This window comes from Zootoca vivipara, chromosome 4, assembly GCF_963506605.1.
Source record: "Zootoca vivipara chromosome 4, rZooViv1.1, whole genome shotgun sequence".
Taxonomy (NCBI): domain Eukaryota; kingdom Metazoa; phylum Chordata; class Lepidosauria; order Squamata; family Lacertidae; genus Zootoca; species Zootoca vivipara.
The window spans coordinates 45,461,666-45,483,951 of record NC_083279.1 but is presented as its reverse complement, the minus strand read 5'-3'; the positions used below and the strand labels follow the sequence as shown (position 1 = coordinate 45,483,951).

The 22,286-nt window shown below is 43.1% G+C and overlaps 1 protein-coding gene across 1 annotated transcript; it reads right to left on the bottom strand.

Annotated features, from left to right (window-relative positions):
- Positions 1-4,767: 4,767 nt before the first annotated feature.
- On the bottom strand, positions 4,768-17,580 carry ATP6AP2 (ATPase H+ transporting accessory protein 2). The gene is made up of 9 exons (XM_035114411.2): positions 17,463-17,580; positions 12,091-12,221; positions 11,542-11,670; positions 11,237-11,332; positions 10,933-11,070; positions 10,032-10,085; positions 8,648-8,797; positions 8,305-8,421; positions 4,768-5,586 (listed from the first exon to the last, which is right to left on the bottom strand). Exons 1-9 carry the CDS (start codon positions 17,506-17,508, stop codon positions 5,392-5,394), a joined length of 1,056 nt encoding a protein of 351 aa, XP_034970302.1. The 5' UTR covers positions 17,509-17,580; the 3' UTR covers positions 4,768-5,391.
- Between the last annotated feature and the right edge of the window lie 4,706 nt (positions 17,581-22,286).

The window sequence follows — 22,286 nt, the reverse complement described above, 5'->3', positions numbered from 1 at the left end:
GTGAAGTTTTTTTTTGGGGGGGGGGAATTAATACATGGAGCTTCAACTTAGGGAGTAGCTGCAGCAAGCCTGACAATTAATGTGTGCCAAATACTCTAAACCTGAAATTCCTTGTAAGATATGACAAAATCCAGCAAAGGGGCCCTTTTCACAGCAACTGAACCTGGTAAACTTGAAAGAATTAAAATTTTGAGTCTTGGACTTGCATTAACCAAATTCCTGGGCAGGGGGTCAGTAGCTTTGCAGGAGCATGAAAACCACCGTGAGGTTTTTCAGAAAAGCATTCAGATAAGCTGAATGCCTCTGGTGTAACTACTAGCTTCTCTCAAGTGTAAAGTAGCTAGCATAGGGTCTTGCTCTGTTCAGAAATTTAGGATTACATTTGAATGGCTGATACAGGACTTCCATGAGTTAGTATGTCAAACAGGAGGGCAGGAGTGAGTACCCTCTCGAAACTGCCTGCATATAAAGGCAGAAATGGGACGCGGGTGGCGCTGTGGTCTAAACCACGGAGCCTAGGTCGGCGGTTCGAATCCCTGCGACGGGGTGAGCTCCTGTTGCTCGGTCCCAGCTCCTGCCAACCTAGCAGTTCGAAAGCACGAAGTGCAAGTAAATAAATAGGTATCGCTCTGGCGGGAAGGTAAACCGTGTTTCCGTGCACTGCTCTGGTTCGCCAGAAGCAGCTTAGTCATGCTGGCCACATGACCTGGAAGCTGTCTGCGGACAAACGCCATCTCCCTCGGCCAGTAAAGCGAGATGAACGCCGCAACCCCAGAGTCGTTCGTGACTGGACCTAACGGTCAGGGGTACCTTTACCTTTATAAAGGCAGAAGAACAGTAATATGAAGAAAAAGCAGGTGCTTAAGTAATAAGCCATTAGAATAACACAAATCTTGACAAGCACAAACATTTTATTCCATATAAATTGGGGGGGGCATTGTCTTCTAATGCACCCATGATCCTTTTAGGGGAGAGAATGTGCTACAATACCTGTTTCATTATCTGTTAGAGGGATGCGGTTTAGAAGGCTGATGATGGACTCCAAAATTCATCCAAATACAAAGTTTGGTCACTTCAACATACATAACAATGAACTGCCACACTGATACAACTGTATAAAATGGCATTATTTGTTAGGATCATGTCCTATTTGATATCTCAGGTAGGACTAGGTACAAAAATAGCCTTCTCTCAGCTGTCTCAGTAAAATCATCTGCGTTTTCAAAAGGCTTCTTGCATTTATCACAGCTATAAACCACAAAATCCAGTGGTCTACTCAATGCCAGTAAAAAAGAATGGAATAGTTTGATAGTGATGAACTTGTCCAATTTGTTCCAGTGGATAACTTATTCCAATTGTGAGTCAAAAGCCTTATGTTGTCCCGCACAATGAATTACTGGAGCCCAGTTAATAAATACAAGCTCCAGAATCGAACAAAAACTTGAATCAGTTAACAGGATTTAGATATGTCTAACTCTAGGTCGCATTGTGCAGTTTTCATTTTACATTACTAGGCAATTTTAATTTCAGATTTCATTTTAGGACTGATTTGTTGGTTTTAGGATTGAAAAACAGATGCTTGGTCTAGTAATAGATCTGTGGATCTGCAACAGGACTGGTCAATCTTTTAACATATCAAGTAGCTTATGCACCTGGTAACCACTATAGCAGGTTTTTTAGACTGGAGGAAACGAGCTAGAAAGTAATAGTTTCATTCAGAATATTTGTATATAAAGAATAAGTACTCTAAAGCAGAAAACATTTATGTCTACTGCTAGAGATAGAACGATTGCACTAAAAGTGGAAGTAAAGTATTCTTCATATATCATTTTTTCAATTATACATATAATTTCACCTCTAAAAATGGAATTCAAGCAGCTAATTAATGTAATCTGGGAACACACACCTATCATGTTTAACCTCAATTCGACTGGAAGACACAGGCCACTTAACACATTACAGTGTACACGTTGAAGACTCTGACCTGCCAGAGACTTGAAGAAGCTGCCATGAAGAAACATTTTGCAAGATGTGACCAACACACAGTTTTTGTGGCTGAAATTCTTGAAGAAACCATCAGTATTTTTAACAGCAGCTCTGATAGTGAACCTAGCCAGCGCCAAAAATACAACTGCAGAAGAAGAATAATTGGGGAAAGGGGTAAAGCCGGGCAATGAAAAAGCATTTATAAGCAAGACCGACAGCACTCAGAAGATGACTTCTCATCCCAAAAGGAAAAGGGCTGTATCTTCTCAGTGCCCAGCTGGCAAGGTGTTTGAGAAAAAACTGGTAGAGGACAAAGTTAAGAAGAAGTTGGAAGAACTTACAGCCAGCCACCAAAAAAAGGAGGTCATTTGTAGAGCTCTGCAGCTGGAAAAGGTGAAGCAACTGTTACAGAATCGAAGGAAGGAAGAAGAGGCTGAACAACAAAGGAAACAAAACTGGAGGAGGGGGGGGGAAGAGCAGTTGGGGGGAAAGAGCCAGAAGTGTAAAGGTCACCTTCGCAAGGCACTGCAGCCTTGGGAGCAGATGGAAGAAGAGAACGCAACTTCAGCAAAAGCTTGCTCAGTAAGTTGGAGAAGCATGGAGAAGAAATTAATACAAACAGCCATACACCCATAATATACACTACTTGACACTGGTGTATTTGAGGTTGTGAATGGGTAGGCAAACTAAGGCCCAGGGGCTGGATCCGGCCCAATCGCCTTCTAAATCTGGCCCACGTCGATTCCTGACGGTCCAGGAATCGACGTGTTTTTACATGAGTAGAATGTGTGCTTTTATTTAAAAAGCATCTCTCAGTTGTGGGGCATCTCTCGGTTGTGGGGCATAGGAATTCGTTCATTTCCCCCCCAAAAAATAGTCTGCACCCCCCACAAGGTCTGAGGGACAGTGGACTGACCCCTTGCTGAAAAGGTTTGCTGACCCCTGGTGTAGAACTCTCCACCACGCCCAAGTGGCAAAACATGCTCTCTCTCTCTCTCTCGAGAGAGAGAGACCACCTAAATCAGACATCCCCAAACTGCGGCCCTCCAGATGTTTTGGCCTACAACTCCCTTGATCCTTAGCTAACAGGACCAGTGGTCGGGGAAGATGGGAATTGTAGTCCAAAACATCTGGAGGGACGAAGTTTGGGGATGCCTGACCTAGATCTTGTGTATCTGGTGTTTTTGTGCATGGCAATTTTTGTCGCTTTCAAAAATATGTTACATTCTTCTTATATTAATTATGTTTTTCTTATTTGTGATAATGAATGGTGTACTCTGTTGGCACTCCAAAAAATAATAATAAGCACTGCCAGCAGCAGCAGCAGCCAGGACAATTTTTGACCACCTTTCTGCTCGGCTTTTGCTTTGCTCTCCCCTTCCTGCTGCCACCCAGGTATTTGTTTCACAATTGATATATGGCTCCCAGGTGTGCAGTTATAAAAACACTGCTCCTTTTGAAATTTTACAACTAAATTTTATTGCTCTTTGTTGGGGATTTCATCCTGTGTGCCCAATGTAGCAGTTCACCTGGAAGTCGGACAGATTCCGGTTAGGTCCCAGATATTAATTTTGAAGATCCATTCTTGGTTAAAACTGATTTTCTTCCTGGTAGGTCTGACACTCTTAACTTTAATAGTTACATGCCAAACAAAATGGAAATCCTCATTGCAAGAGAAACTGAGAAGCCAAGGGTTCACACCTCAAGCTCTGATAACCTGTGGATATGGGAAAACCAAATCCACAATTAAGCAACGAATCTTGGATGTTGAGTTGCAATGCCATGTGCATGAAATGACCATTAAAGGTAATGGGAGGGGGTTTACTCCAGTGAAGTATTTATCCAAGCTAGAAAAACTTGCTTGGATTTAGATGATCGTTTACCCTTGCCAGGCTCAATGTCGTACCATCTGCATTACTGCAGGCTGATTTGAAGGTAAACCATATTCAGAGAGAATATGCCCATGTGGTTTGAAGGAAGTTGAAGCTGTTACTCATGTCCTACAATACTGTCATTAATATAGGGACATATGTTCTATATCACTCCAATCATGCAGCGAATCCCAAGCAGATCTGATGACCACTACTTCAAATATCTAATAGAGGAAAGTGGCTAAATTCTGTGCTGCTGCTATAAAATTAAGGAGACAAGCTCTTAATGAATTAAAAACGTAATTTAAATTGGCGGTTAAGGTTTTAACCTAAATATTTCAATTGTTTTATATCTGTATTTATCGTGTTCTAGCTTATAGTGTTTAAATTTATTTATATTTACATGTTCTCTATTACTGTATATGTCTGCATTTCTGGTCTGTGACTGTAATAAATCAATTTAAAGTTGCTCTCCTTGAAAGGAGGACCAACCCAGAAGATCCTGGACCCCCTCCCCACTCATTTACAGCCAGTAGGTTGGCCCCCACCAAGGGTGGCCACAAAAATCACACCTTTCCACTCTGTCTTGCTCTGGTGGTTAACTCAGGAGGTTAAGAGGGATAAAAGCACCAGGCCAATGTGAATGCTTTTTTGGGGGGGGTATGAAGAAGGGTGGGCAGTGTGGAGTTTTTATACAGTATTCATCTAGTAGTTAGTGAATGGCAGCATTGCTTGATTGTTTGCATACTGCTTACATTTCTACTGTCATGTGTTGAGCTGCTGTATTGTTTTTGTTCCCAATATGAATATGAACAGGCTGTATTTACATATTTGCATTCATTGCAGTTGCACTATACCAACCCTTGTTTTCAACCTCTGACACAATCCATGACATTTAATGACAAGATCCTGCAAATTCTAATGTTTTATGCTATAGTCACATGTATTTTCTTCCTTGTTCATTTCTTCCTGTACATTTTTAAACAAATGTTCAATCTGAACAAAATTCGTAGGGTGGCTTACAAGTGTGTACACACAAAGCAGGAGCTGCAGTATAGAAGTTCCACTGTAAACAGGACTAGATCTCTAAAGACAGCAATTTAAAGTATTTACATCCACAACATATTTAATTCATAATCTACAACAGAGTCTCAAGGTAACATCCTAAATCACCAGTGCAAAGAATTTAAACAAAGCAACTTACTAGCATACGTTCAGTGCAGTCATTTCACACATTTAGTCACAACAGTACAGAGGAGCATATTTAGAACTCAATGCATATTGCACAGCCACAAAATAGAATTGTTTTCACATAGTGTCAATAGGCAATTGCTCATGATTTAACAGCAGTGTGCAGCTTCAGCTCTGCAAGCCGACTATGCCCACTGCTAACCTTTTAAATATATCCTAAAGGAAAACAGAAGGGGATACTCCACAGAAATAGTTGCACTGTTGAAGAAAACCAAGAGAGTCCATACTGAACCAGGCCAAAGCCCTGGAAAAACATTACTCCTTTAATGCCTGACTCTAAACCTTAATCCATCCTAATCTTCTGGTTGGTCATCCTATAAATGATGCTGTCGTAGCCTGGATCCATATTCCAGAGGTTGTAGGAGATGACTATCACAGCTATGGCAAGGACTATCATCATCCAGAAGACTATGTTGAAGATCACAGCATAGTTAAAGTTGTATTCATATCCTAAATTATATGGATTTTCATCTTTGGGCTATGAAAAGAGGAAAAAAAAGTAGTATTAAAAAATGAGAGAGGAGTGGTAAGCCAACACCATACTGATTACACCTGCCTGAAAGAAATATGGGGAGTAATTTGGATAAATCGTTGAAAGACAAAGCAGTTTCTATTGCATGGAGTCACTTGCAAATAACCAATCGAGCACCTGTGTTTTCACCACCAGCTGCCCATAAATATTACCAGCTTCCATTTTTTCTCACTACTAGGAGAGACAGGGACTTCACATTTGTACTGAGGTATCATGAAAGGAAGAAACAAGCCAGATGAACTTCTGCTTTTTAACTGCAGTTTGAAGAAGTCTGTAGGAGGCTTCTGAGAGTCCTTGCCAGCGGGCCAGGGACACTTGCCTAGTGTAAAATCCCAACCAAAAAGCCTCTTCCACTTAATTTGGAAATACAATGGCAACATTTCAGAGTCAAAACTGGCCCCAAATTATTTCTCCTAATTTTTTTATCTCAAAGTTTAGATCACTGTTTGTCAAACTTGGGTCTCCAGCTGTTGTTGAACAGCAACTCCCATCATCCCTGAGTACTGGTTCTGCTAGCTAGGGATGATAGGAATATAGATGTAATGTAACAGGTATAGATGTAATAATAATAATAATAATAATAATAATAATAATAATAATAATAATAATAATTTTATTTGTATCCCACCCATCTGGCTGAGCCTCCCCAGCCACTCTGGGTGGCTCCCAATCGAGTATTAAAACAATACAGCATCAAACATTAAAAACTTCCCTAAACAGGGCTGCCTTCAGATGTCTTTTAAAATTAGGATAGCTGCTTATTTCCTTTACATCTGGTGGAAGGGCATTCCACAGGGTGGGTGCCACTACCGAGAAGGCCCTCTGTCTAGTTCCCCGTAACCTCACTTCTCGCAATGAGGGAACTGCCAGAAGGCCCTCGGCGCTGGATCTCAGTGTCCGGGCTGAATGGTGGGGGTGGAGACGCTCCTTCAGGTATACAGGAGCGAGGCCGTTTAGGGCTTTAAAGGTCAACACCAACACTTTGAATTGTGCTCGGAAGCATACTGGGAGCCAATGTAGGTCTCTTAGGACCGGTGTTATGTGGTCCTGGTGGCCACTCCCAGTCACCAGTCTAGCTGCCGCATTCTAGATTAATTGCAGTTTCTGGGTCACCTTCAAAGGTAGCCCCACGTAGAGCGCATTGCAGTAATCCAAGCGGGAGATAACCAGAGCATGCACCACTCTGGCGAGACAGTCTGCGGGGAGGTAGGGTCTCAGCCTGCATACCAGATGGAGCTGGTAGACAGCCACCCTGAACACAGAATTAACCTGCACCTCCATGGACAGCTGTGAGTCCAAAATGACTCCCAGGCTGCACACCTGGTCCTTCAGGGGCACAGTTACCCCATTCAGGACCAGGGAGTCCCCAACACACACCTGCCCCCTGTCCCCCCAAAACAGTACTTCTGTCTTGTCAGGATTCAACCTCAATCCGTTAGCTGCCATCCATCCTCCAACTGCGTCAGAGGCACTCATACAGGACCTTCACTGCCTTCACTGGTTCTGATTTAAAAGAGAGGTAGAGCTGGGTGTCATCTCCATACTGATGAACACCTAGCCCAAGCCCCCTGATGATCTCTCCCAGCGGGTTCATATAGATATTAAAAAAGCATGGGGGAGAGAACGGAACCCTGAGGCACCCCACGAGTGCCCAGGGGTCTGAACACTCATCCCCCAACGTCACTTTCTGGACACGGCCTTGGAGAAAGGAGCGGAACCACTGTATAACATTGCCCCCAGCTCCCAGCCCCTCTAGACGGTCCAGAAGGATGTTATGGTCAATGGTGCCAAAGGCCGCTGAGAGATCCAGCAGGACCAGGAAACAGCTCTCACCTTAGTCCCTAGCTCGCCAGAGATAATTGACCAGCATGACCAAGGCAGTTCCAGTCCCATGGTGAGGCCTGAATCCCGATTGGAAGGGATCCAAATGGTCCGCATCCTCTAGGCGTGCTCAGAGTTGTTCAGCAACCACCCACTCAATCACCTTGCCCAAGAATGGTAAATTTGAGACTGGACGATAGTTGGCCATATTGGCTGGGTCTAAATATGTTTGTTTTTTTTAAGAAGCAGTTTAATAACCACCTCTTTCAGCGGGTCTGGGAAGGCTCCCTCACAGGGAGAAGCTTTCGCCACCCCGCAGAGCCCATCGCCCAGCCCTTCCCAGCTCGCTTTTATTGGCCAGGATGGGGAAGGATCAAGGAGACAGGTGGTCAGTTTCACTCGTCCAAGCAGCCTGTCCACATCCTCGGAGGTAACGGATTGAAAATGTAGACAGCCGGCTCATGTTTTTTGCATTCTGAAGGCCACTTCAGAAAAGCAAGCAAGTCATGTCCATTTACAATAGTATAAAACCTACCATGTCCGCAGTTGTGCAGCATTATGTTATAAAAGTGATACGGTAGTCTCTTGGGCAAGTTGCTCATTCTTTATATTAGCTTAAGGCCGAGACATTCTCAAATGTCTTTAAAATGACTACAGTTTTGTTCTTAGAATTATGTACTGTAGAGTCGAGATAACAGAGAACAAGGCATAGTACAGGCAGCTTATAACTGATAGGCTGCATTCTAAGTGATTAGCTTAGGAGCGCCAGTGAAATTTATGAGATTCCCAAGAAACTATTCAGGATTGAGCTATTGCATTCTTAGTAATAAGTGTTTGTACAACCTGTGGAGCCTGCAGAATGGATCGTGACTTCCTCACAAAAGGCGTGTCAAATGTCTTCACGGTCACTACCTCAACCACTGCATTCCCACCATAGAGGTTGTACATCTCATCTGCAAACTGGAAACATGTTTTAAGACAGAAGTCACCATCAGAGTTAGATAAACAGCTCATGAGACAGGAGGGGTACCCTTTTAATAGCCACTGAATAGTAAGAAGCATCTACACCTTATTTTATTCAAAGCAGAAGCACTGTGCTAGTTTGCAGATAAAAGCAGGTGTTTCTTGGGCTTATGCTAGCATATTTGGCATTAAATATATAAAATAGGGTCTCTGCTCATGTTACCTTTTGTAAGGAGTCTGCAAGAATCTGAGAGGCATCCTTGAATTGTTGTGAATCTTCCCCATAACGTTTGCCAATTTCTTCCAACCCAGAGAGCTCTAGAGAATATAGATCTGGTGAATGATCTTTGGCCAGATGTTTGTGCCTGGAAAGCTTTTGAAGAAGTGGAGGGCAGGGACATAAAAAAAGAATGCCAAAGTGAAAAGTGGGTATCTTCCATTTTAAATGGTTGCATGTTTATGCCACCCTACTTTATTTATCTTCACAATTTATATATCACTTAATACCATACTTTCCAAGCATGTAATATAAAGCTAAAAAGAAGCAATACATATAAAGTTAGTTAACGCTAACCATAAAAACAGAAAACATGCTTAAAATGCCTGCTGAAATATAAAGATCTTCATGGTGTTTCCTGCTTGGCAGGGGGTTGGACTGGATGGCCCTTGTGGTCTCTTCCAACTCTATGATTCTATGAGGCACTGCATTATTTGATTGGCATGTCGCTTTTGCACACACATAAATGATGCTCAAAGCAGCATACAACAGAAAACAGGAATTTATTTCAAAATCAAACAGTGCTAAAACAATTTCATAATAAGAAAATAAAAAACACAATATCATATATAATATACAGAAAACAACATTTCAGGACTAGAAATATAACTAATAACAGTAACAAAAGTACACCTCATGGCAGCAGCAAAAAAAAACAAGGGAGCTTAACAGTTGCAATTTGGTCCTAGAAACACTCTTCCCATGATGTTGCTCATAGCTCCTCCCCTGCATCAACTAAAGGCAAGGGGTGCTGCCACTGGCAACACCCTTCCCAGTTGAACAGGGAAGGGGCCTGTCTCAGCTATGGAAGGAGTTCCACAGCATTGGCCCAGCATTACTAATGCATTGCTCCGAGTGGATGCAAGACCTGTGTCAAACCATGGGAGGAATAACAACAGTGGCTGTCCTAAAGACCTCTGTGAATGTGGGGGGACGACGACAGAAAGTACCCTGGCCCCAAGTTGTCATATGCCTTGTAAGTTAATACAAGAACCCTTGGACTTTATCAGTAGGAAATGGGCAGCTAGTGCAATCTTTTAAGGACCAGAACTATGTGCTGGCAATAGTGTATCCCTGCAGACAAGGAACCCTAACCAGGATCTCTCTTCTAGTCTGCTACTTTTTTGGGAAGGACTGCTTCCTCTGTGACTGCATACATTTCTTCTCAGTTTAAGAATTCCTCAGCCAGCTGAAAAGTCCATGACTGGAAAAGTTATAGGGTGGCAGTTCCCATTGTGGCTGGGGCAAAACGGAAGATTGCCTATCTTCTGATAACAGATCAACAGCTGCCAACCCCATGGCAGAATTAAGTATTTGTTTAGTTGCTTACCAAGCTTGTGATATCATGCAAAACTTGCAATTCTGACAGGAAGAGCAGGTCAACCTAAGGAAACAATAATCGTAAATTTCTTTGAACAGGATCTGAATACGTTGCATCTATGCTGAAGAGTTCTAATTCAGAAGTTACACTATTAGCAGGGATGGCAGAAGTCAGGATCACTTGCATATTTCTGCTTACTGATCATTACTATTTATTATATTTCTTTAGGCACTAAATGTACAAGCGTGACAAATTAACCTCAGCCATGCTCAGACAAGGCTCAAAAATCAGTGCGGAGCACACAGGCAGGACTGCAGACTTGTGCATTAGTACCTTGTACCCCACCCCAAATCTGCTCCAAAGGGGTTGGGGGCCCTTCAGAACTATGGGAGGAGATGCAGATGGATGTCAATGGAAAGGGAAGGGGATCATCTTCACCCACCTTCTGTCTTGGAAGCCTCTGCTGGATCAATGAGCCTTCTGTCACTGAAAGGATGTAATTTGATACATCCCTATGCATTAGTGAGTAAGCAGAGGAATTAGCTATCCATTGGTCACCATGCAGCTAGACAGAGTACAGTTGTACCTTGGATCTCAAACGCTTTGGTTCCCAGAGAAATCAACTCCCGAACAAGCATTCCAGTTTTTGAATGATTTTCGGAAGCCAAACGTCCGGCACAGCTTCAGATTGGCTGCAGGAGCTTTGGTTTCCGAATGTTTTGGAAGTTGAACGGACTTCCGGAATGGATTCCGTTCGACTTCCAAGGTACGACTGTACATATATGTGCTTAAAGTTGTATTAAGCAAATCACTGAAACATATGCAAAACCAGGCTGTGTTCCTTAAATTTGAAAGAGTGGCATAATATAAAATGGAAAAAAGTTGTGTCTAATGTCTAGCCATGCCTTACCTCATTGTTTCTGCTCAGCGAGTTGAGCGGAAGGGAAGCTAGGATGGAATTTTCCTGGAACAATCTGTTCCGAAGCTGCCGCAGCGTGACAGAAAGATCCTCAAATACAGAGTTGGCCTTTCCCACCATGTACACTCTCTGAAAGAACGACCAGAGTAAAACAACATTCACCTGAGAAAAGGACGTTTCTTGAACACAACTGTTTTCCCAAAATGAATAGTTTTTACATAAGGTTATACTTGGAAGCATGAGTAGGGCGTTATTAATTAATTTCAGGGGCTTTCAGAAAGAGACAAGCACTTACCTCTTCGCTAGGAGCTAGCTGTACCACGACAGGGGTTTCTTCAGAAAATAAGGTGTGAATTGCATTCGCAACACCATCCAAGCTAAAAGGAACCGCCTAGGGCAATACAGAAAGGACTAGTAAGCAATGTCTGGCTGTGGCATATGGAAAATTGCAAGAAGGGTAACTAACCCCAGCGAAAATGTACACAGAACAAGACACTGGAAAAGCAGGGTTTGCTAACAAGGACCCTCTCCCCTCCAAAAATAGCCAGGTCTCTAGGCCTACCAAAATAAGCATTTGAATCTACACATGACAGTACTTACATTCTCAACTGGGTAAGATATGCCGTTTTTAGGCAATGTTAGTTTGTCTATCCCTGTCACTGTGACTAGAACTGTAGCTCGAGGACGCCGGAAGAGATCTCCAACTGCTAGCCCTGGCCAAGAGAGATCCTGTAATAATTCAAATAGTATTTTTTTAAAAGGAATGTTTTCGCTTTTTAAAAATACATCAGCAGCAACAACAAAACAAGAAACACTGAGTTAGGGTCACATGAAAAGCTATTCCCAATCAATATGGGGTGTAGGGAAGGAGGTAGTCACTAAGGCATGAAGGGTTTATGCCACTTGGGATATTTATATATGAAAAGCCACATGTGTATTATTAAAATAATAGGTAACTAACCACCATTGCCTAGTTTTGCTATATACGACCAATATAAAGCAAAGCCTACAGAAAGCTAGATTATGCTCTTGCCCATGATTCCTAAAGTGTGCTGAGAAACAGAAGGGACTGCACAGGCTAGGCCTATTTCACCAATTTTCAAAAGCAATGTACAATGTGGCTGAACAGAGACATAGTGAGTTGCATACTTCCTCAATAGAGAAGCCCATGGAAAGCGCTGCCACATCTGGAATTCGCTCGCCGGGTATTGGCCAACTTCCTTCACGAAAAACAATGGATTCAGGATATCTTAATACACTGAACTCACTGGCAGAAATACCTGAAAAAGGAAGGTAGGGCTGATAAAAATAAACATCCTTAAACAGCATCTCAGCTTTTTTGGAAAGCCTTTGAGTACACAAGCAGAATGAGGCGGTAGAATGGGCCACACCACTTTAGACTACAGGTGTCAGCTACTACTGTTGAATGCTTCCCCCAGGTAAAATAAAACTGTTTGCAAATGGAAAGAACACTCACAGGGAAAATATGCCAGCCCATGTCCTTGCCCAGCTGTGCTTATTTTATATTGCACAGGGAATGCTTTTTACAAAGGTAAGGAATAAGGATATACCTATATGTGGTACCCAGCATAGGGGCTGCAGGGAAGCCTTTGTATCATCATCATCATCACTCTTAATTTGTATACCGCCTTTCTATCATACAATACTCAAAGCGGTTTACAAGCTGAAGAAACAGAATCTAATGAAATACAAAACAACCTTATAACAATCTAATGCAATACAAAAATATGATAATAAAACATAGCTTTAAAATAAGCAATCAAATAATGTAACGTTCAGCAATCATTACAATAGTAAGAATAATATCAGCATATGAAAATTAAACAGAAACCCACTCTTAACATTTACAATAAATAATTTCAAAACAATAATCAATAAAACAACAGCAAGCCACAATGCATAAAACAATACCACACAAATTGAAAAATATAGACTGGAGGGTGAGGCAAGGCAGGTGGAAAGAGGCCTTGCCTGATGGAGTCTCCCCCTCACAGTTCTTCCTCCAGGCACAGCTTCCTTATGAGGAGTCCTAGGGCCAGAGGGGGCGAGGCAAGGCAGGTGGAAAGAGGCCTTGCCTGATGGAGTCTCTCCCCCCACAGTTCTTCCTCCAGGCACAGCTTCCTTATGAGGAGTCCCAGGGCTGGAGGGGATGGGGCAAGGCAGGTGGAAAGAGGCCTTGCCTGATGGAGTCTCTCCCCCCACAGTTCTTCCTCCAGGCACAGCTTCCTTATGAGGAGTCCCAGGGCCGAAGGGGGCGAGGCAAGGCAGGTGGAAAGAGGCCTTGCCTGATGCACTGAGTGCAACTGATACACACATAGGGGGGTTGAGTCAAAGGAAATGCTGCCCCACTTTCCATCATAGGATCTCTAATGCCATAGTCTACATCCCTACTCTGCTGTTTCCTTTTCTGGAGAGTTACCCTGAGAAATGAGGGCGTAATGGGTTAGCAGCTCAATCCTTACAATCTATTGCTGCAAATGCCACTGTAGGAGAGGGTGGAAAGCTCAATGGTAGAGCTCATCTTTGAATGCAGATGTTTTCTTGTCCAATCTCCTGCCTGGCATCTCCAGTGAAAGTGATCTCAGGTACTGGGTCTGTGAAAGATCCAGAGTGCTTCTGCCACCCGGGGTAGACAATACTGGGCTGGACGGACCAAGTATAAGGCAGCTTTCTATGATTGTCTGCATTGTGTTAGCCTCCATGTTAGCCAACTACAGGGTTAAGTTGCACTTCTCAGAAGCCAAGATTTGGCTGAAAGCTTACAGTTGCTTATCCTACTCCTACGTGTTCCAGAGGCAGAATGAGGTTCCAGAAAAGGAAGCAGAAAAACTTATACCACACAAAAGCCTCCAATAGGTATAACGCTTCAGCTACAATATTTTTCTTCCTTTGTTCTGACCACATTAACCTTGGAGGTAGGTCTAAACCACATTCAACTTTTAGCAAAAATACAGGAGGTATTGACAGTAAACATGTGTCATTTTACAACACTAGCTTCCAACAACAGCACTGTATCTGTAAATATTATCTTCCTATCAGGTCATTTAAATATAGGGCAAAAGAGGAGTTCAATACCTGGGTTTTTTTAAAAAAAATCCTGCCATGTATAAATCGGAGAAAATATAATCATTCGCAGGGAACTTGTGAGATTCAGAAATACAGTATTTTCATTATGGGCCTAGACATTCCGTTGTTGTGCCCATAACATAGGTTTAAGGTGTCATTTAGCTCCTAGCTTTCATATCTTAGTTTCTAACAATGCTCATGTTCTTTAACTTGAAAATCATTACAAGCACTTTTATTTAAGAAGAAGGTAACACTGTACTTTTAACTCCCTTGTTCAATCTAGCACACAGGATTAACACAGACAACAGTTGATTTACAGTGAAAATTAGAACCTACACATTTGAGAGCTGCAACTATTTCATTTCAGCCATGGCCTGTCAAGAATGGGGGGATATAAATCCTGGAGTTTTCAGACATTTAGACACACATTATCACTTTGCCATGTATGTGCAATAGTTATACTCCTATATATATATATATTCCAAATAAATGAAGCTAATTAGCATAAATTTTGTGAGTTGTTCCTTTAAAGCAGTGGTTTTTAACCAGTGTGCTGTGGCACCCTGGGTTGCCTTGAATGATAGTCAGGGGTGCCGTAGGCAACACTGGCCTCTATCTCACTTTCCTTCCCCTCCCTTCCTCGGATAACCTCTTGCGCCTCTGCCTCCCAAAGGCTTGCACAGCTGTTTGTTGCAGCAGCCCTGGCTACAAGCTCCCCAAGCAAATTGTGCCTCTTGGGCTAGCCAGGGGGTGCTTCCCAGGCCCCTGTGGGGCAGTGTGAGGAGATACCTCTCTTTGGAGTGGGGGTTGGGGCAGCTCAGAGACCAGGGGCAGCAGATGCGACTGCCCAGAGGACTTCCAATGAGAGGGGAGAGGAGAGGAGGCTAAGGGAACACTCCACAAGGGAGTGTTTGAAAAAGGGTGAGAGGCTGCCAGCTCTGCAGGCAAGGGGTGACATAAGTGGGTTCCTAAGCCCCACAGTGGTGCCACAGAAAGAATGCAGTCAGCCATGGAAACTGTGGACTCAAAAAGGCTGAAAACCTCTGCTTTAAAGCATTACATTCAACCCTATATGTAAGGTTTTGCTCAATTTGATTTTTTTGTGAAGGAGGATTGAGGATAGGAGAAGGTGGTAGCCCAGGGATAGGGAACCTGCGGTCCTTCAGATGTTGAACTTGGCTCCCATCAATTCCTTGGAGCCAAAGCTGGACCCATTGCCATTACGCGACAGCACTGGGCCCAATCCAGGCCTGATGGCTGTGCCACCTCCAAAATGGCATAGTAGTCTGCTTGTCCCCTACCTTCTGCCCTGGCTGCTGTGCATGACAGGCCTGTGAATGCAGCTGTAGCCCCACTGCTCTGTAAAGCCCCAGTGTGGGGTGGGGACTTAGGACTGCAGCCCAGGATATTTACTTATGACAACAAGTGTCAACATTTTGGATGGCTCTTAATACTTTGCCAAAATCTTATATGGGCAGAATCCAGAAACATGGACTTGCTACAGTACACTCATATCAGCACCTCGCATTACAAGATAATTACGCCCGAATAGTCAATGGAAAATCATTAATTCAGATTTTCCAGCCCATGAACTTGAGAGAAACCATCTAAGCTATTTACTAGGAGGAAACAGATAAATGGCCCTGCTTTCTACTACAATCATTAGAATCAATTTTAGTTCAAGCAGCAAGTACTTAAAGCAGCTACTGGCTAGCAACACATTATCAGCTGACCAAGGAGTAGGAAGACTTCCCTCACGTGCTTTTCATCTTGACATTCCTTCCCCAGACAAGGCGGCTAGTCTAAAGTGATGCTGAATTCCAACAAAACCAACAGCAGCTGGAAGTTGTGGAAGAAATAACCAGGCTGATGCTGAAAGTACAGGAATAAACTGACCAAAGATCCTTGGCTTGTCGCAACAAGACAAACAATTGAGTATCAGGTCACAAGATGTCAGCCATGTCTCGAACTAGGCAAGAAACGGGACTTCCTCAAGCTAGCCAAGACTAGAACTAACAGCACAAATGCCTCTGAATATACACAGACTAAAACGCCCTACATTAAACAAGCAGAAAGACTAACTGTAGTAACAACGAGAGTGTTTCTCAATTTGATCCTTTTACTGTACATGTTTTGGGATGTTTTGTGGTATTTTATGCACTGTGATTTGCTGTTATTTTTATTGATTATAGATTGGTAATTCTTTAGTGTGGTTGATAAGTGTAAACTGTTTATTATTTGCTGATGGTTAATTTCAGTGTTTACTGGACTCTGATGAATTGTTGAATGTTGCTTGCTTTGTTTAAAATGAGTTGTCTATTTTAAAGTTACTGCAACTTTTTATATTGGATCAGATTGTTACTATTAATGTTTGATGTTTTTATATATGTTGGAAGCAGCTCAGAGTGGCTGGGGCAACCCAGCCAGATGAGCAGGGTATAAACAAAATATTTATTATTATTATTACATATAAATGGAGCTGCCAAGGGTTTCATTCTGCTCCCTTTCCTTTTTTATACAGAGCATAATGAACTCCGGGCATTTAAAAAATGAAAATCAGCAGACAAACTACCAGTCTGGGTGGAGGAATTGAGTGGGGAAATATATGAAGAATCAGAAACTGGGATGGCTTCTGGAAAATAGGGACACTTGGAGTGTCTGGTATACTGGATAAGCTATATAGGGAGTAAGATTTTTGAATGCACAGGTAATAGGCACAAAACATGAAAAAGCAAAGGTCCATAATAAAATTACCCCTTCTGAATTTTAAGAGTGCTAGACCTGGGAGGCCAGGGTTCAAATCCCCATTCAGCCATGAAAGCTCACTAGGTGACCTTGGGCCAATCATTGCCTCTCAGCCTAAACTACCTCACAGGGTTGTTCTGAGGACAAAAGTGCGGGGAGGGAAATCATCCACACCACCTTGAGCTGCTTGGAGGAATGGTGGGATACAAAGTAATCAATAAAAAATGGTGGAGGAATGGTGGGATACAAATGTAATGAATAAAAAAATAAAGAGAGGCCTGGTGGGCCTCCCACTAGCCAGTAAGGATCCTGCTCCAAAAAAGGCTTGCTTTCCTCTTTCCTCCTCATTTCCCACCTCCATCTTTTGTACAATGTCTACGAGATTGTGAGCCAGTGAGCAGGGACTGTCTCTATCTTTAACAGGACTACAGCAGGAAATGTCGAGCATTTTATAAGCGTTTCATGATAATAATTATAATACTGTATAGTAAAAACCCACGGCCACTACAGTTCCACGAACACGCCCCACCTCCTCTGATAGGGAGTCTATCCTGCCACGACGACCCCCAACACGCAGGTGCCCTAATCTCTGTCGCAGAGACCATCCTTCAGAGACCGCCCCGGAGGCCCTCTTTCTCTCCCCCCCCAGCCCCAGCCCCCCCCCCATGCAGAGCCGCCCAGAGCCTCACCTGCCACAAGGGCTGACACCAGCCAAAGAGCCAACGGGACCCCCATCACTGCTGCGCTCTCCGCCGCGTTCCAGGGAAAAGCAGAAGAGGAAGTCTGAACCAGCCGGTCTCGCAACCCGACTATGTCCCGCCTCCAACTCTAATTGACAAGGTCTCCGACCGCTCAGAAAGGGGGAGGGCGAGGCTCATAGGGAAGAAGGCGTAACCACATTCTGAGTGGCAAGGCCATGCGCCCAATAAGAACATGAGAGCAAAAACCCTCCCACCCACCCACTGCTGTCGAATCCACAGTACTTCAGTGCACTCAACAGAGCGTTAGAGCTTGAGCGACAGCCATGTTAGCCATTCAGAGGATCTCCAGCAGCTCCGTGAAACTTAACGGGGGGAGTTGGGAGAAACCAACCAGTGTGTCCGCGGAACGATGGGCATGCGCACGAGGGTAAGAATGCCAATGGCAGGAGGCGGGGTCAGCCCAACAGAGCGACGGGAAGGTTAACAATTTAGGACCCGAAGGATTCGTCCCATCTCGTGACACTGATGCATGAGGCTTCTCTTGCGGTCTTTCGGTCAGATTGACAAACCCACTGACCAATAGAAGGAGCCTCACTAATGACCGGGTATCTTCTCCTTGGCTTGTCTGCAGTTTCTGCATGAGGGGGAATACTATACTACCATGCTGTTCGGTGTCCAAATCTGCTTCCTGACAAGTAGCATAACTTCCAAAGCTAACAGATAGATTATTAATTTTACTTCAGTACCCTTGAGTTTTTGGGATGCGGGTGGCGCTGTGGGTTAAACTACAGAGCCTAGGGCTCGCCGATCAGAAGGTTGGCGGTTCGAATCCCCGCGACGGGATGAGCTCCTGTTATTCGGTCCCTGCTCCTGCCAACCTAGCAGGTCAAAAGCACGTCAAAGTGCAAGTAGATAAATAGGTACCGCTACAGCGGGAAGGTAAATGGCATTTCCGTGTGCTCCTCTGGTTCGCCAGAAGCAGCTTTGTCATGCTGGCCACATGACCTGGAAGCTGTACGCTGGCTCCCTCGGCCAATAAAGCAAGATGAGCATCGCAACCCCAGAGTCGGTCATGACTGGACCTAATGGTCAGGGGTCCCTTTACCTTTACCTTTGAGTTTAAAACTCTGGAGACTCACATTGTTCAGAAGGATTTCCACCGCTTTTATTGTTCATTATGTTTTTATATTCCTGTACACTCCCCTGATATTTTGTAAGAGGGTGGTATATAAGTACTTTTAGAAATGAAAAAGATGTGTGTGTGTTCTATTGATAGGAATATTTTATTTATTTCATTTATGTACCACTTCATCTTTCAACATAAATCTCTAATATGCGTTCAGCTTCTTCAGTGACTTTGCATGAACTCTTGCTGTCTTGAGATTGGTACTAAATAACACTAATTATGTGATCAGAGAAACCCCACAGTGACAGCCTCTTCGGGCATACAGAGTAGGCCTACATTCTCTGTGCTGGACTTGCTGTGGTTTCTGCCTCCAGCGAAGACTGCAGGAACTAGCTGGCATGAGTTTCACAGACCTTGCATCTGGCCTCCACCCTCTCATGTTAACTGATATTGCTTCTCCATTTTTATTTTTATTTTACAGAACAACCAAAAAACAGTAATTCATGCATTGGTCACATCAAGACTGGGCTATTGCACTGCTGTATCTGTGAAGCTGCTTTTCCAAAACTGTTCAGAAATGTCTATGTACAGAACACAGTTGCCAGATTATAGGCTGAACTTGGCCAGTTGGATGGGCCATGTTACATCAATTTTACAGCAGCAATGTTTGTTTTCCATTGGTTCCCAGGTCTATTGCAAAGTGTTTGTAGTGACCTGCCATAAACAAGCCTGGTTCCCAGATCCTTAAGGACCTATTCTTCTTCTTTATTATCTTACCCACACATTAAGATTTTCCTTGGAGGCTCTCCTCATATACTTGCTTCCTCTTCATCATGCTTGCTGTGGGAAACCACCCATGTCCTGCTGGTCCTGATTGTGGAGATCAAGCAGGGTCTTCTAAGTTGTGGCACCAACACAACTTGGTTCCTCTTGTCTCTTAGCTGGCTTGGCAAGACACTATCGAGTCCCTGGGCTTTTGAACTATATGATAGCTGTAGTAGGGGTTGTACTTACCTGCTCCTGCTAATTTGTACTCTCTTCTGGTTATATTGAGGTTTAAAATATTTGCCACTGGGTTTTATTGATTATTAGATGCCTTGTGGATTTCTCATGGGAAGGTGGTATATATACATGCTCTGGTTAAAAAGAAAAATAATAGTGAAGAACTATAGCTCTGTTCAGGGTAAAAGTAAATTTTCAGTCAACTAAAGCAAAGGCAATATAAGACTTAGCTCTAAAGAGCTTACGTTCTGAAAAAGGGAGGATATTACAATAAGAAATGCAATAAAGCATGTTTTTATAGTTTTCTAACTGGCACAAAGCTTTAAAATGCACAGGCCCAGAGCAATAATGTGCTGGGCAGCATCAAAACATTAAGGAATAATGTTATTAAGGAATAATACCTAATGATATATCTTAGCAAGCCACTAAATGAAATGATTGCCATGGAAAGCTTAGAGGACACACCAGGCAGGAATAACTTTTATTGGGTGTTTCCAGGCAGGGACTTCATGTCGCAAATGGATTGTTCAGATCCATTTTTTCTGGGTACATTATGGGCACACAAACATCCACACACTCTCTTTTTTAAGTCTTACATTTGTCATAGGTATTCTGCTGTTTCACATCCATATTGGTATGCAACCTTTGGTGCAACATTGCTATGCTGTGTTTTCCAACCCTTATCTTTCATTACTCCTCTCCCACCCTCAACTAGGTACCTTTACCTGTTCTGGGCTTGTACACAATGACTTCTGCACCTGTACATGCACATCTTTTTAAGAATTTATTATCATTCATTTTCTAATTGGTTTATAGCAGTTATCTTACTGTTAGGTGCTTTCCTTGTGCAAGTGAACTGTGATCTGGGGGGGAAAGTACTGACTGCTTCCTGGGATTCCATTTTTATTTTCCATGAGAGAACTGTCATTAAAACATGCTCAAGCACTTCTGCCTTACACATAGCATAACTGTTATTGTAATGGCTGCTGAGTGGTATCAGTCTTACCGGTAGTAGGACTTACATTTGTAGCCAAATTTAAAAGTCCTGCTTGCCACGGAAAAAGCAGCAATGCACTTGAAGGTTCCTAATTGTTCCTTTGCATTTTTACCTGTCCCACACCTGACATCATGTAGCATCAGGTGAGTGTGGGATTGGGAGAGCAGCCTAGCTGCCCATATTAGAACCACCAATGGGTCTAATAGGGCTGCTGGCTGGAGGTTTCCCATGAATGATACACTAATTTTCTCTCTCTTCAAATATACCACAAATTGAATCTCTTCCCATTCTATGAGGCTCAGTAGATCAGAAAGACCTTTGGAAAAAGATGTTTTTGTCAAGCCTTGAAAAGCCCGGTAGGCAGTCGAAATACTATTCCGCCTGATAACCATTTCTGAGTCCTTCCTACAGAATTGAGCGTATCTCCATACCTATTCTGCTTCTCTTTCTAAGGATGCATGCAAACAACTTAAGCGGAGATGCTGAATGTGACAAACTCTCCTCTTACTTTTGTGAGAAAGTGTTATCTGCAATCCTTCTTCAGTAGCTTGGTAATTGTAAAAATATAGCGGGGTGGCTGCTTCTTCAGGAAGGATAGGCGGCTGCTGAAGGAAAGTGTGATCAACCCTTTAAAAAACGTTTTGAGTTTCAGAGTCACCTCCCCCCCCCCAACCCAAGAAATTAATGCGTGTCAGAAATTAGTTAATATTTAGGATAGGAAGGGAAAATCCAAGCCACAGAACTATGCCAGACAAGGAGGCTCATGCAAACCAGCCTGGCCAGGCATTGGCAATGCAAAAGAGCTGTCCGTCCCCACAATTCTGAGGACTGGATAAAGTCAAGAGAAGTGGCAGTTTGCTAAGGGGTTGGGAGTGTGAGGTGACAGGAAAATGTGCATTTGCAGAGACTCTGATAAGAAGAAGGAGAACAGACGGCAGAACAGATGCACAGTCCTATACATGTCTACTCTGAAGAAGGAGAAAAGACGCCAGAACCAACATTGGCACAGTCCTATACATGTCTACTCTGAAGTAAGCTCCATTACGTCCAATGGAGCTTACAGGTAAATGGAACTGAAAATTGCTGCATGTTCACTCAAGGTGTTTTCTGCTTTGTTCTTGACATTTCCTTTGTACTGAAATTGTGTAATTGTGTAATTAATGGTACTAGTTTTAGCTATAACGGGAAGCAAGATGAATAATGTAGGTTTTGACTGAAGCTGAAACTGTAGCAGAATGGCCATAATGTTGGTTGTGACAAACACAGGATGGGATGGAAATAGCTGTATCCTTACATCCATACTCCTGTGTAAGTGAGCATAGTATAGGAACCTACATTGTTCAATTACGAATGTTAAATGTGATGCCCAGTTAATGAAGCATTTGGGTTACCATTCTGGCCTCTCACGCTGGAAATTACTTAGCTTTGCATTTCTTTGCTTTTCTCCATTTGGCTTTTTTCTAACCTTATGTTTTAACTCTGCCACTAATGGAGTGTTTAGACCCTGGCACTGCATACCGGTACATTAAGGGTCAAATTCTGTTCTGTTTGGTGTCAAAGACTAAACTCCCATTAACTTTGAAGGTGCAGGATTTGGAGAAGTCGGTGATGTTTTTGCCATAGCTATTTTGCATTCCGTTTCAGCCTTGTCATTATTGATTTCCTGCATGAGAACAGAAATGCTGAA

Bases quoted from the DNA above. Each gene is read 5' to 3' on its own strand.
- ATP6AP2 (XM_035114411.2), bottom strand. From the start codon at position 17,508: ATGGGGGTCCCGTTGGCTCTTTGGCTGGTGTCAGCCCTTGTGGCAG. The intron at 11,671-12,090 runs GTATGCAACTCA...GAATTATTACAG, and splicing joins TGGGCTTCTCTATTGAGGAA to GATCTCTCTTGGCCAGGGCT. The intron at 11,333-11,541 runs GTAAGTACTGTC...GTATTGCCCTAG, and splicing joins TATCTTACCCAGTTGAGAAT to GCGGTTCCTTTTAGCTTGGA.